Source organism: Ciona intestinalis, chromosome 11 (genome assembly GCF_000224145.3).
Source record: "Ciona intestinalis chromosome 11, KH, whole genome shotgun sequence".
NCBI classification, from domain to species: domain Eukaryota; kingdom Metazoa; phylum Chordata; class Ascidiacea; order Phlebobranchia; family Cionidae; genus Ciona; species Ciona intestinalis.
Window position 1 is genome coordinate 3667305 of NC_020176.2, and position 14654 is coordinate 3681958.

At 37.8% G+C, this 14654-nt stretch overlaps 2 protein-coding genes across 2 annotated transcripts in view; both read left to right on the forward strand.

The window, feature by feature from the left end:
* Positions 1-9814, forward strand: part of LOC100178686 — a 16472-nt gene extending 6658 nt beyond the window's left edge. The window contains exons 2-5 of the mRNA XM_002125832.5: positions 4586-5170; positions 5781-5935; positions 6305-6354; positions 7752-9814. Coding sequence (XP_002125868.1) covers positions 4598-5170; positions 5781-5935; positions 6305-6354; positions 7752-9142 — 2169 coding nt within the window. The 5' untranslated portion in view covers positions 4586-4597 and the 3' untranslated portion in view covers positions 9143-9814. The remainder of the gene's footprint in view (positions 1-4585; positions 5171-5780; positions 5936-6304; positions 6355-7751) is intronic.
* Positions 9815-10787: 973 nt separating this feature from the next.
* On the forward strand, positions 10788-14038 carry LOC113473995 (D-glucuronyl C5-epimerase B-like). The gene is made up of 7 exons (XM_002131942.4): positions 10788-11460; positions 11538-11646; positions 11777-11922; positions 12208-12298; positions 12544-12703; positions 12792-12951; positions 13040-14038. The coding sequence occupies exons 1-7, from the start codon at positions 11005-11007 to the stop codon at positions 13823-13825; spliced, it is 1908 nt and encodes a 635-aa protein (XP_002131978.1). The 5' UTR covers positions 10788-11004; the 3' UTR covers positions 13826-14038.
* Positions 14039-14654: the final 616 nt, after the last annotated feature.

Sequence of the window (14654 nt, forward strand, 5' to 3'; positions counted from 1 at the left end):
ACACGTTAACTTGATGGTCGCTCGCTGCGTGTTAACTGCTGACCAATGTTCAATTAGAACCTTAATTCGGAACGGAATATTAACTTGATTCGATCCGTATGTTTCAAACCGACTTAATGCTCGGAATTGGCGTTCACCCATCTACGCGGATTTAATAAAAAATAATCCGATTCAATGATGCTCTTACAGCAATGCTCATATCGTGTTGTACAAGTTCTGTACAATTTCTTGCGGAGCCGGATTTCAGCCGTGTAACCCACCGGAAAGCTGTACCGGATGCCCGCCAAATATTTCAAGTTTACCAGAATAGAGTTCAAAGTATTTTAAAGCCAAATTGCAATAAATTTAATTGCCTTTTCCCCTGAATTAACTTATAGTTTCGGAAGTTACGGTTTAAAAAATCCGGTTCTAATTCTGTGCAAGATTTTAACGAAAAGTTGGTACGTAACATATATTTGCTAATAAGCCTCTTTTGGGTATATACTACGTGGAAAAAGCCCACATAAGACATATAAACTATACAAACATGCACGAGTATCCCCATGACCGCCATAGGAATTTAAATAAATTTTAGAGCTATATATATACATTTCGCTATGAATATCGATTTAAATATATACTTACTTTAAATAGGAAGTGCGGTTTTAAACCCGCAAGAAGAAGTATTGCGGGAAACCAGTAACACGCATGTGTTGGTAATTCCGGATGTGGTAAAGTTACAATAAAGGCTTAAAAGTTACTATGACACAAGCTAAGTGAATATGAACACTTTTATGAATCTTTTTATTTGTAGGAGTTGCCTGTAAGATGGGACATGTTTTTCTCGTTTCCCCTCCCATGTGGTGTTAAACAATAATATTTAAAATGTATATAAAATATAACCGTAACCTCGCGACTCTATATAATAGCGTTGTTTGTTTAAAACACGATCAGGAAATATGGGACTTGAGTGCTAACGGTATCCCATCTTACCCCACAGTACTATATGAGTGCTAACTAATGTTGGAAATAGCAGTTAACAAATATAAGAGTATATATCCTGAGTTCATATATAGGAAAAAAGACTCGTTCTATTGCGGTGATTTTTCTTCTGTTTTGCGTAGATTTATGTGTGTAATGCCGTATTTAAAAAACAAACATGTTTGTTTACGTATAAATAAACAAAAAGTGAAAAAACAGTAGATTAAAAAGACAAACTTTCGTTGAGCAAGTTAGAATTAATTAAGAATCCCATAACCGCAGCATTTTTGTTTTTCCGGTTAATATACCCGTGTGATTAGGATGACTCAGGGAATTAAAACCGACTTCCGAATCCGTTTGAACCCGTGAGTAGCAATCTAGATGAGTCATTGTCATCTCAATATGACGTAACAATGGTCTTAGCACTCGTGATTTATAAATTTTTATATCGTGACTGATTTCGCCGCATATATTTGATGCAATACGTCATGTGGGAAACATGTTTTATATGCCAGTATGTACGTATCCATAAATATTTTTCATATAGCACTGCTGTGAGGTAAGATGGGATATATACTGTTAGCACTTAAAATATATATTTCCTGGTCGTGTTTTGAACAATTAACAAAGCCTTTCCACAGTCGTGAGGCTACGGTTATATAATCCGTAAATATTCTTTGTTTACTACATATCAATGGAACGGGAAACCCATCTTACCCCACCCTACCATAGGTTTAATACAGTGTAAACACACAGTATCATATACGAGGTCCTTATGTCGACTGTTTAGTTTAATATTTTGCCCAACCACAAGAATGTTGTATTGGGAAATCCCGCAGCCAAATTAGCATTTTGAGTTGCTTATTGTAGCATCACGCAAATCACAAACACGGAGTAACAGCAGCAAACACGACGCCAGATAAGCTAAAATACCGAACTATCCGGGCGAACCTGCTTTACAAGTGAACAGTGACTCGAAAAGATCGTGGCCGAATAGTTGAACTTCTACCCAAAATTCGACTCAATCGTGTTTGAATCCCATGATTTATCGCACGTCGTCTTATGCGCAACATGAATAAAAAATTTGATAAATTTGTGTTGGTGCTAAAGGTCATGGCCTATGGCTAGTTGATGATTCTCTGTGACGTCACAGTATGTTATATAGTTTTTTTATGCTGTCGAAAAAATATTGTTTAAAATTTTAAACTGTAGCCGCTTATAAACGCTTCCAGAAATTAGGGTGCACGCGTGTATTTAATTTTGGCACATTTAGTGGCAATATCGTATTCATGGCTTAATAATTCCGCTTTAAACGTGCGACAAGGTTCGAGTCCAAGAAAAACAAACGCCCCGGGGAAACCTTGTTTGTCAAGAAAATTTAACCTTGCGTGATTGGCCACAATCCGCCTCTCGCGCCCACGACACACCCCACCTTTGTCGCTTGTTGTTACGTCATAGTGCTTAATTATGACAAGCGCTTTAGCTCTTTCTGAAACATGATGGCCTTGAAACTTACGAATTTTAGGCTCATTTTTGGTGGCCAACGCGTATATGCTACGTACCACGACATCCGCTAAGCTGCTGCTGCGGACTAGTTAGTTGAAGAATTCCGTTTGCTGACCGCAATCGTATTTGCTTACGTCTAGCAAGTCTTCTTATAAATTGAATTACTTTCGAATTCTACATGATCCGCCGTTACAATAACATCTCCAGTCATGAACACAGTTGATGTGTGCTTGAATCTAAGTTCAATATCAACAAGGGCGTTTCTCGGCGGTCACAAATGCTTGATTCTTGTTGATGGCAGCAGAGGACATGGTAGCTACTTCCGTGAACAAATGTGGTTATCGTGTCATTAGCCTACAGGCCCTCAAATGCACCTTGAATGCAACCACTGTTTATCAGAAGGCCGGGGTTATAAGGGTTTAAAAAGAAATGTTAACAAGCATCATATAGTACTGTGGGGTAAAATGGGATACTGTTTGCACCCAAATCCCATATATACTTCCTGATCGTGTTTTAAACAATTAAATTTTACCCAATATATAATTTACGTCGTTCACACACAGACGTTGTTTTTATGAAGCATTTTTATAATGTTGTATTAGGCGTCGTGGGGTGAACCGTGGAACATACTTTTCTATTTTTGTAGCGTGATCCCGCTACACGGCAACGCGGTCATCGCAACTTTACAGTTTAGTTTCCAAACATGCAGAATATAACTTTTTGGTGCACAAGTTTGTGTTTGGCGGTCTTGCCACAAGAAATTATACAACATAGAGTTTCGCCCTGACGTCATCCATGCAAGAACTGTCATCACCGCGCACAAATATAGTTGTTTTGACTCAAGGTCGTTTAAGTTCAATAACATGTAAATGGCGCTCGTATAACTTGCCAATTAGATACTAAAACCTAAGCGTACCATATTGAATGGCACTTAATGATTCAATGCTCGGTTCAAGAGAGTCACAAACCGGTTTAGGTTTATAATGAAGCCACGTAACTTTGGTTGAGATTCTAAACTCAAAAGTTTTACCGTAAACTGGTATGTGGTATTAGAAAATGTTGGGTAGCGATATTAGATATATAGACAAAGACTTTATCGTGTCGTGGATTAGGGCGTAAAATCTATCTTGGTCCGTCGGATTGGGACAATGGTTTTCATCTTCTAAAGTCGTGATGTGTCGTTATACGTTAGTTATTAAATCTTTTTAATTTTTCTTGCTAAACCGGAAAATAATAAACTGTAAAAGATAAGTAAAAGTAGAAGCGACGTTCTATGTATATTGGCCGATTAAAATCTACATTAGTTTAACACGGTGCGGTTTGTGTCGATAAGAGGGAATTTTTGTTTCTCGCAGAACATGAGCCGTTAAATGTTCCGTACTTGTTAGTATTTTTACCATTAGCGTCCGAGCTCCAAAGTATTTCTGAATGAGCCAATAGGATCCGTAATAGGTTAACCACGTGACTGACCAGTAATCTCAGTCACGTGGTGTCATGTCGAAAAAAAAAGCGGAAATGTTTACGACGATTCCGCACGGTTTAAGCTCGCTCGAAAATATTTTTCATGCCGTTTAGGAATGACTCAATTTCATGCACAAGACCGTTGGCACCATCGGAATAAATTAACCCTGAGGCGCGGAAATTTGCCCGTGTCGCGCGCGCTGCAGTTTTCTCGGATCTTGTGACGTAGTGTAGGCGATCGCAGCGACTCTCCCCATGTTGTTACGTCACAATTTTACTACAAGTGCCTGGAGGGTGAGAGAGATATATACGAACGATTACGGACTTTTTCGTCCGTCGATTGCTGTTATGCTGCGTTCCACGCGTGTTTCGCTATTCAAGTTCGACCACTCTGTTGTGTGCAGTGTTGCTAGATGTTCTTCCGCGAAAGTCATTTACATATAGTTAGGGAAAGCTGCCAGACAGGAGCACTTTATTACTAGGTCATATGCCCAGTATATATATATTACGATGTCAGACCGACTGTGGCTTCGTTAGTTTACATAGCAAATTTTGGTTAGATTTAACTTTACTACGAAATATAAAATACGCAAAACCACGTTGTTTTAAAGTCGTAAGGTAAAACATATTGTAAAACCTCTATTATTTCACTTTCTAGACAATAAAGACTATGTTACATGACATAAGAAAGTCGAAGCAAGGAGCTGTTATCATGTGTGATAAGAAAAAATATATCTTGAAGTCCAAATGCCACATTGGTGAAGTAATGGAACAGCTGGACACACAGCGACGACACACAGAAAATTCCACTTGTGACGTCGCACTTGAAGTCGAAGGCGAACTATTGTTAGCTCATAAAGCAATTCTCGCGGCTTGTAGCGGCTTCTTTAACGAGAAATTAAAAGAATCAACATCAACGCTAATTGGTCAAAGATCTTTGGACGAAAAACTCTTTCATCCGATGCCTCCAGCAAAAAGAAGACGCAAAACGGTCTCCGAATCTCACTACGGAAGATCAATCTCAGTCAAGATGATCCCGAGTCCTCCGACTTCTCCCATTCTTCCACCTTCTCCAAAGTCTCGCTCCTTTGCAGCTAAGAGTCTCCGAAAGAGACAAACCATTTCGCTCCCAGGATTCAACCCGATTATTTTTGGTCAACTGTTAGATTACATGTACACTATCGAGCTGTGCATTACCGAAGAAAATGTCGTTGACCTTTTACTAATGTCATGCTTGCTCCAAGTAAGTAGGTCTATTAAGTTTAGCCCCAATATTGCGACGTTTGATACACGGCAAAGGAACTAGGAATTAGACCCATATTCCCATAAAAGTTGGCTCGATATTAAAAAATTGAGCATTATTGTTCATATAAGTTCCGGTTTCATGTCGCGTTTTTAAAACCAACAACTATGGAAAGATAAATAATGCACCCTTTAACGAATTCCCTTATAAAAACGATGCACTAAAACAGCGCAAGTCGTATTTATATAAGATCACCATGTGTGCTACGTGTATATACTGTCAGTTGTCCTAACCCCGCGGATAAATTTAAAAAACAAAGTTGCAACAAAGTCAAAAGAAAACGGCGGATTCGAACAAACGAAACAGAAACAGACAACAGGTTTTGCAACGTAATGAGAAATGTTCGTTGTAATGCGGCTTCAGCCCACAAACCATACCTAGTTTTTAGACTGATTTCAAGCGTAAACAGCGTTTAAATTTTACGGACAATATAGCGTTACAATAAGTAGGGTGCTTTCAGAATATTGTATATTTGAGCCGGTATACTCTATTTTACATACAAAGTAATGGAAAATATTTTGTTTTAATTTTAAAAATTATCTGTCAAAAGGTTCATGACGTCATCAAAGCCTGTATGTACGTAATGCTGAAAGAACCAACATGGAAATCCAAGGCAAAAAGATCAAACATAAAACCTCCTGCTCGCTTTTCGCGCCGGCGGTCCGGAGAGAAAACCAAAGGAAACCCAAATCCTCATTTATACAGGTAATTGTTACAAACATACAAATATACAATGGTCTCCGGGCCTAATATTAAATACCTGTTGTTTATTTTGCATTACACAGAGAATCTCGGCACCCAAAAATGTATTTTCGATACAAACGCAACAACATTCTGCTAACTTTTACCCACTAAAAATACATATATTTTAACGCAATTTTTAAAACTATAAAATGCATCCTGTCTAAGTGTGGTTTCTATAAATACAAGAGTTATTTAACAAATAAAATAGGTGTTTGGTAAAAACTCTATTTTCTAATTTTCCAGATATCCTTTATTGCACACACAGCGCTAACCGTGTGACATTATTGGTATGTTATCGATTTATTTTGAAATTGTTTATTTGCGTTATAGACCAATCGAAGATCCCGAATCGACCGCCGTGAGCCAAAGTGTGAAATCCGGTAAGCTTGTCATTTGAAGCTCTGTGGTTTCGAGGTTTTATTGAAATTGTTGGTTGTGGAATATTGGTGCGGTGTATGTATCATCGTAAAGCTGACGCCTATATAGCATTTGGTATAAAGATGCTGCCCAGCCTTTATTAAAAATCGAAACTTTTGGGGTTATACGGACTATAGTCGTCGTTGGGTATATGATCTGTTCACTGTTACCCTATATTTACCGGGTAAAAAAAAATTAAATGTACTACAGCCCTATTCCTTGATGAAAGCCACTCCACTAAAGTTCGCCATTTTCATTTCGAGAATGTCACGTATATGCTGATCATAGAAAAGTTTGTTTAAAAGGCGGTTCAACCGATATATATACTTTCCATGTTGAGACAGCTCGGAAACCAGAATCGCTTTTTTCGTCTTTGTTAACAAAAAGACGAGTGTGCGATGCATAAGCGAATAATCAAAGATATATATTGATAAAAATATCATGAAACCTTGCTATAATGTTAGTAGTTAAAGAGTATTATTAAAAACACAACAATTTCCGATAATTGTTGGGAAGTGACGGCGTCTAAAATAAACAATTCATATTGTTTTAGCTGTCCGGCACTCGCAGTGTGTTATTACGAGGCCTATATTAGGTATTAGTCCACGAGCAACGACGAGCCAAACTTGCGTGACTAGTTTTCAAATTTAATTTGTTTCGGCCCATGTCCGTGGACAGTGGGTAAGTGCCATTATCGTTGAAAAACAAGACAGCACGGGGATTGAAAATAATGGCGAGCTCTAGCGACAAGCATCTAGATGCATTATCCTTTATGATCCCATAATGAGTGCGGTGGACACATCGGCGTTTCCATTAACCGACTCTCAACGTAGAACGGGATATTTTCTTATCTCACTTAGCAGAGATCTAATTATCGGCTCATCTGTATCAAATGTCCATTTTTACATCTCGTAGTCGTTTTTTGTTTCAGCCACAGTTGCGTACAATTCCGCTCGCCGGACGCAACAATATAATGCTCTTGACAATATCTTGACACCGCTAAGAACTACGGCTTTGTTCTAAACCTCGCGTTATTAAGAAACTTGAACGGCAGGGTAATGAGAAAAGTACAATCCATAATCCGGTCTGATATAGCCCCAATACCTGATAAACGTCTAATACACCAACGCCGTTTAATCAAAGCTTTAATCTGTAATTTAAGCTAAATCACTTATATATCAATGTACCCAAGATACTTGTAAAACAAGCCAATAAAGGTGGCCTTTGGTACACTGTACAACCTTATGTCACATTCAATTCATACGAACTTTAACCATAGCGTTTTTTTAAGCGAAATATGTAGATTTCGTAACACCTTGCTGGTTTGGGGTAAACGGCTTAACAATTATACTTTCCACAGGTAAACGACAATATGAAGAATCAACGTGTTTGGAATCGTCTGGTAATAAAACGACGTCCTCATCTGAAGGAAGTAACACCGAAAGTGAGAATTGTGACAAAGTTTTGGCTCGTTACTCTGGTGTACAAAGCAAAGAATCGTGGGAGCATTGCATAGTTCCCAGACCATGCTCGCCTGTCGACTGCAGTAAATTAGCGCCCGAGCGACATTGTAAACGTTCTGCGGCTCGATCTGATAAGACGGAAAGTGATAAAGCGGTGCCCATTCTCCCAGACCGAAGAATGTTTATGCCCCCCCAACTAGGGATGTCCTGCGGAAAACAGTTGCCAATTCAGAAAGCAAGAAGTTTTGAGCGACGATCTCCTTTGGCTGCCGGAAGAATTCGAACTTACAGCGAAGGTCAGCACATACTGCCACCTTCACGAAGCTACGGTGATGTTGCCCATGATAGCGTACACTCAAGCCTTGGCGTTTCGTCACGTAATGACGCAACAGTGGTTCAAACTGATCGGCGAAGACTTTCCGGTCTCCACCGCCAGAGACCGGTAAGAAGTGACTCCGATCCAAGACTGGATCGAAGCTTTAAACAAGCTGTGCAACCAAGCCACGATGACGTTACCCGTCAAGCAACTACTTTACCTCAATACCCGGTTGACCTTAGAAGCCATGCATCTAAACCGCCAACAATCGGAACACCACCCCTAACTACACTAACAGCTGCTCAAAACAATCTGATTCAGCCTGCGTTTGATTACAACAGATTATTCCTCGAACAACAATACGCAGCAGCACTTGCCGACCAAATGTGCCAACCAAGCCAGTTGTTTCATCCACACATACCTGCTCTGTACCCTCCCGGTTTTCTTGTCAATTTGCCCCAACAACCAGAGGTGTTGCTCTCCCCTCGTACCACGTTGTACACCCATTGCGCAGGCAACACACCTCAGGTTCGACCAGTTCTAACCTTTCCAGGTACAGCCACATCTTTTCATGAGCAAACATTATCGCACAACTTGATTCCAAAGCATCTAAAGTTTGTTGAACCGCTGTATTATGCCAGTGAACCGCCGTGTTATAAAAAAAGCGTTTCCCATTCCGAAACAGAGAGACCAAGATACGACGTCTCGTGCATTAAGCACCTGAAAAAACGTAAGCTAATGTCTGCTGCAATGGCAGATTCCGGTACAGATACGGAAAGTGTGGAAGCAATGAGTATAGACAGTGGTGTGGTGATAGAATCAAGCAAATCTATTTCGCTCCAAGCGAACTCCATTGAAGATATCCCGTCAGTAAACCACCAGTCGAAACCCGTAAGCAGCACGGCGACAATATCTCCTCTTTCACTCGACACAAATGAAGAGATTGCCAGACAACAGCAATGTGTCATGTAGATTGTAGATTTGATAAGTGAACTTTGAAAAGAGCTATATCTGTCCATTCCAGTCTTTGAAGTCTTCGTATCCATTCCATATGCGTTGTAACCTCGCACCAAACCAATGCATTCCGCGTTCAATCATTTGTGTGTATATAAACTTAAGTTCTCTCACGTTCCATTCCATTGTACAGTACTGTGTTCTGTCTCAGGGCAACATTAGTTTAGAGATGTAAGCATCTTGCACATACACCTTCTCTAATGTTCAACCACTTTGTATAAAATATAAGTTACTGAATTATTAAGGTGTCTGTTTTACTTTTATGACCTTCAGTCGTTTTGTCGGGCAACTTAGCCAACCATTATCGAACTGAACCAGCTTCCATATAGCCTACCTTATATACAGTTATATGTTGTAACATGCCCAATCTTGCCATTTTGTGTGCATGGTTTCTTGTGTATAAAGCGTATGCTTCTCCAGCCGCTGTGTGCTTGCTTTTACTTTAGCCCATTCCGATACATATGTATAGACACTTCACCCTAAATGCTACCGCGTATTAGCTTTCCCATCTCCAACAATAATTGCTGGGGTAATCTTACCGTATTTGCATTCCATCCGTAATAAGTTAAATGGTACCATTATAATCGTGTACGTTTCGCAGTTAACGTTTGGATTAAAATAGAGAACCGCAAAATTGGTGGTGAAATACTTGAACAAAAGAACTTAGGCTATATGGCACAGATAGAGAGGCAACTTTAAACGTTTTATAACGTATTATAATACAGCATAGCGAGTGCATATAGGCAGACACACCCTTCCAAATTAGCTGCAGCGATCTCTGGTATAATATTATGTTTAATGATTATACCACAACACCATGACCTATGAGGTTTAGTGGTTTGTCCAAAAAAATACCACGGTCCAGAATTCACGTACTGTTTACTCCTTCGCACCACCTTGCGACCGTTTACACGAGCTGTATTAACCGCCAAGCTACTACAAGTTGAAGAAACACAACTGCACAAAAGTCATGTTTTGTACAGCATTGGTTTAATAGAATAAATATCTAGGAATCTAGCGATATGTCAAACAAACGACACGCGTACAACACAGGCATAATCAACATAGGTCTGTAACAAACAAATAAACAGTTCGACTGTCGAAAACATTGTCCGTACTGGAAAATACTTATAACAGTTCTATTAAGCCATACTTGAGATTTTTTGAACAGTTAATTTTTTTACAGGTTAGTGTTTGAGCTGAAACAGCAAGAACGATAGCGAAGATACGACCTACAGGCCCGAATTAGCAAGAACTCGTACAGAAAGGTTTAATAATTAATGTATTTATATAGCCATAGGAATAGAGCAAATAATCAGACAAGTCAGTAGCAAAATTTATTGAGTGTGCCTAGTTTGATGTTAATATAGGTGTCTAAGTGTTGTAAGATTAGTAATTTTGCAGTTTAATCTGAGTAGGAAGGTGGCCTCAGGAATTTTTAAAATTAAAATTTTCTGTTTTGCATATGATACTTCAAAGATAATAACTAAAAAGCAGTAGAATATTATACTTGTTGCTATAAAACTGTTATTTTTATTACAAGCTCAGTCTATTATCCATAACATTTTGGATTTAAAATTTAGGCTTCAGTTTCGAAATACAATCTTTCTGCTTTTACTCCAAGGTATATAATATATTTTGGTGTCAATGGTTCTACTGTGATAATAAATAAATAGGTGGTAATGGTACAATTCAAATCAAAGATATTGTTTCTGTGAGAGGCCTGTTCACTGTAAAGACTTATCTGGTTTTGTGGTACATTCAAGCTATCCAAGTGGCATATATTTCCATTGGTTTTGTATGACTTCTACATAGCCAACATGCTTCGGCAAGTTTTGCGGTACATAAGGAATGCCATGTTCATTCAGAAGCACATTTTCCTACTAATGGTTGCTGTTTTTTCAATTCTTGGCTATATTCTCTATCAAAGCAACAATCCACAATGTGAAAGCTGGCCAGTTGGTATGAGTGTCAAAAGTATTGAAGAAAGCCTTTCTAAAGACAAATTAAATGAGTTGAAGCAACAGTGGTTAAATGAATTGAAAACATCACAAATATTGTCTGTCCCAGACGAACCCCCCCAAACTGACTCACAAGTTCCCGTTTCTGCTATACAATGTTTAATCAATGATGAGAAAATGGTTCAGTGCTTAAAAAGTTCAAAAAGTGAAATCTACATGCCATTTGATTTTATTCAAAACTATTTTGATGTTTATGGGAAAATGAAACACTATGATGGTTATGATAGATTTGAATTTCAACAAAGTAATGCCAAGGTGCAAAAATAAATTAAATATATATATTGATAATTTAGCTAAAATATTATTTTTTTAAATTGTATTCTATTAAGCAGGATGTATACAATCCAAAGACCCCTTACACTTATTCGGGTGTTTTTATGACTTTTGAAACATCTAATGTTGAAGCAAGGGATCGTGTAAAGTGTATTTCAGGAATTACAGGTATATCATTGTAAAAAGACAGTTTGTATTACTCTCAAACTCTGTGTATACAATGGTAAATTTTACAACCTAAGGAAACATATTTTATTCAACCTTTGTTAAAATAACAGTCATTTTCACTTCGATCCAGGGGTACCATTATCAACGCAGTGGCACATTGAAGGTTACTATTATGGAATCCAGATTGCTCAGTTTGGCATGAGTCACTACAGCAAACACATGACACAAAAGCCACCGACCAAACAAGTTTATGAAAATGCAGAGGAATCTGTCCAGGTTTAAACACATTCATATTTTGTGCATTAAAACCAGTGTATTTTCATATTATGCAGCTTCACTTTGATGTTATACCATTTGATTTGAACAATAATCGTGTTTGAACATTAAATTTGTTACCTGAGAGTTTAAAGCAGTGCCGGTACACAAAATTTTCAATGTGATTTAATTAATATTGGAGAAATAACTCCTAGTAAAATCCCAAAAAATGCCCACTTTTTTTTTTAAACTTGTCATTGTAATTGCTTAAATCAAGCCTTGGTGCTAATGTATTTTTATTTTTAGCCCCGGTGGACCTTCAGTAACAAAAATTGTTTGGTGGAAAAGAAAAAGGATTTTGAAAGGAATTCTCAAGTTATTAAATTCACCACACCAGGTAAAACACACATGTATCTTGTTTAAATAAACAGTGTAATGCAAACTCATGGCATATGAATGGTTTTAACTCAGTTTCCTACCTGTGTAATGTATTTTCTGTGACAGTCATACAATGTTTGTTTGTTTGTTTGTTTTTAAGGGGGTTACTAAAATTAAAGTGATAAAATGGTATTCAGTAAGAACTTGGTTTTTACACTTGCACACACACACATATCCCTTTATTATACTGAGTGCATTTGTTAGATTCTATTCCATTGGGAAGTGGGGCCTCCCTTGTTCTTGGTAACACTATGGAGTTTATATTGTCATTTGATTTAAAAATGGTTGCAAATGGTTCCTTATCTGTTGTCTTGGAGACCAATGACAAAATGAAACAATATACAATTCATTACATCACAAACAGGTATTGTACAAACAGTGACCTTACCTGTGTTCCAGATTTTACTCACTCACTGATACTAACATAATTTATCTTTGACTTTAAATCTTAGTTTGGTCATTGATTATGATTTGAAATCAAATATATATTACGGAATCGGTCCAAGTAGTACTTGGAGACATATGGCAAGGGATTTGTTGACAGATTTAAAGAAAGGTATTGGTATTTCAACAACAAGGCATGCTAAAAAAGTGAAAGTTGTAATTCAAAAGGTAAGTCCAGTGATACGTTTTTGTTTTTAAATAAAATAATAGCTATCTTTTTCTTTTATATTTAAGAAGTAACTTGACACATTACCAGGTTTCACGACTTATTGTAAGGGGTCGTGGTTATATTGATAACGTGACACTCTCCTCGTCTGAACACTTGACCCAATTTTTTGATGCAAGCCAATGGATGTATTTAAACCAAGACAAGGAAACTGGAGGGTGGAAAAATTATGTTGAGCGGAAGCTTGAAGGCTTTGAAGCAATTCCTTCTGGTTGGATATCAGCCATGGGTCAGGGGCAAGGGATGTCTGTATTATCAAGAGCCTACCATGTCTTCCATGACCCTAAATATATAGTCGCTCTCAGTCGTGCTTTACAGCCGTTTACCAAATCTTCTGAGCAAGGGGGTGTGCGTGCTACCTTTTTAAAAACGTACACCTGGTATGAGGAATATCCAACCAAACCAAGTTCATTTGTACTTAATGGTTTTATGTATTCCCTTATTGGTCTGTATGACTTTAAATCGCTTCTAGAACATGAATTTGGTTTTGGTTCAAATGGGGAACCTCCTAAAGTAAGTCTGCAAATTAGTTCTGTTGATCTTTCAGCCACTTATAAACTTGTGAACCAGTTGTACCACGATGGCATGACATCTTTAACAGCAATGCTTCCTTTATATGATGGTGGGTCACATACATTTTATGATTTACGGCACTTTATGTTACACACTTCACCTAATGTGGCAAGGTGGGGTTATCATGTTACTCATTTAAGTCAGCTTGTTCTGCTTTACTCTGTTTCAAGAGAGCCGGTACTCAAAAAGTTTATTAATAACTGGTCAGGGTACTTGAAAGGTAAAGTTGCAAAACACAACTAATCTGTTTGTTTTTTTTGCTGTTCAGTATTATTACAGCCTTTACAAAAGCCTCATTTTTTACATATTTTACTAGTTTTTGTACAATATTTCTGTAAACCTTTGTTATACTAATTAAAGTGAAATTCAGGGTACATTATGATTGATTCATGATTTCCCAACTGCGGTTACAAGGAAATATGTACTAGTTTTAATACAGATTGTGGGTTAAAGTAATGCCTAGAGATTTATTTCTATACCTTACTTAGCAAACCACATGTGCAAAGTACATTAAGTGCAAATATGAATATCAACCGAAGTGCATGGTAATGTGTTTTCAGTTGTAGAATATCATTTGTAGACCTTGCTGTATGAGTATGTTACCAATAGCGTCAACCGCAGTGAGTGAATGTTGTAATTTACCCGCCTGTATTGCTTTGAAAAATAACCTAGACAAGCCACAAGCGCCACTCGTGGAAGACGTCTCTTAACTTGGTGGACGGCTCGCCCAGACAGACAGACATCTGTAGTTTAGAAAAGAAACAAGAAACGAAGAAGTCGCCGATTAAGAACACGCACGTACGTTGTGTAGTTCAACAGGTGTACCGTGTACTCTTACTTCAAATAATTAAAGCGTATTGGAAGTAGTAATAGTAGTATAAACCGTATTGGTGTGGGTATCGTTAGTTATTTACAAATTACGAAAGTTATTTAATTAAATATTTGCGTCATTGTGTAGGTGGCTTACAGTTGCGTAATCGACGTGAAATGGTTGTCTAGTCTAGTTTATCTTAACTGAATTTACCGCAGTTCAGAATATTATAGAACATATGGTTATGTATGTTCATTTAAA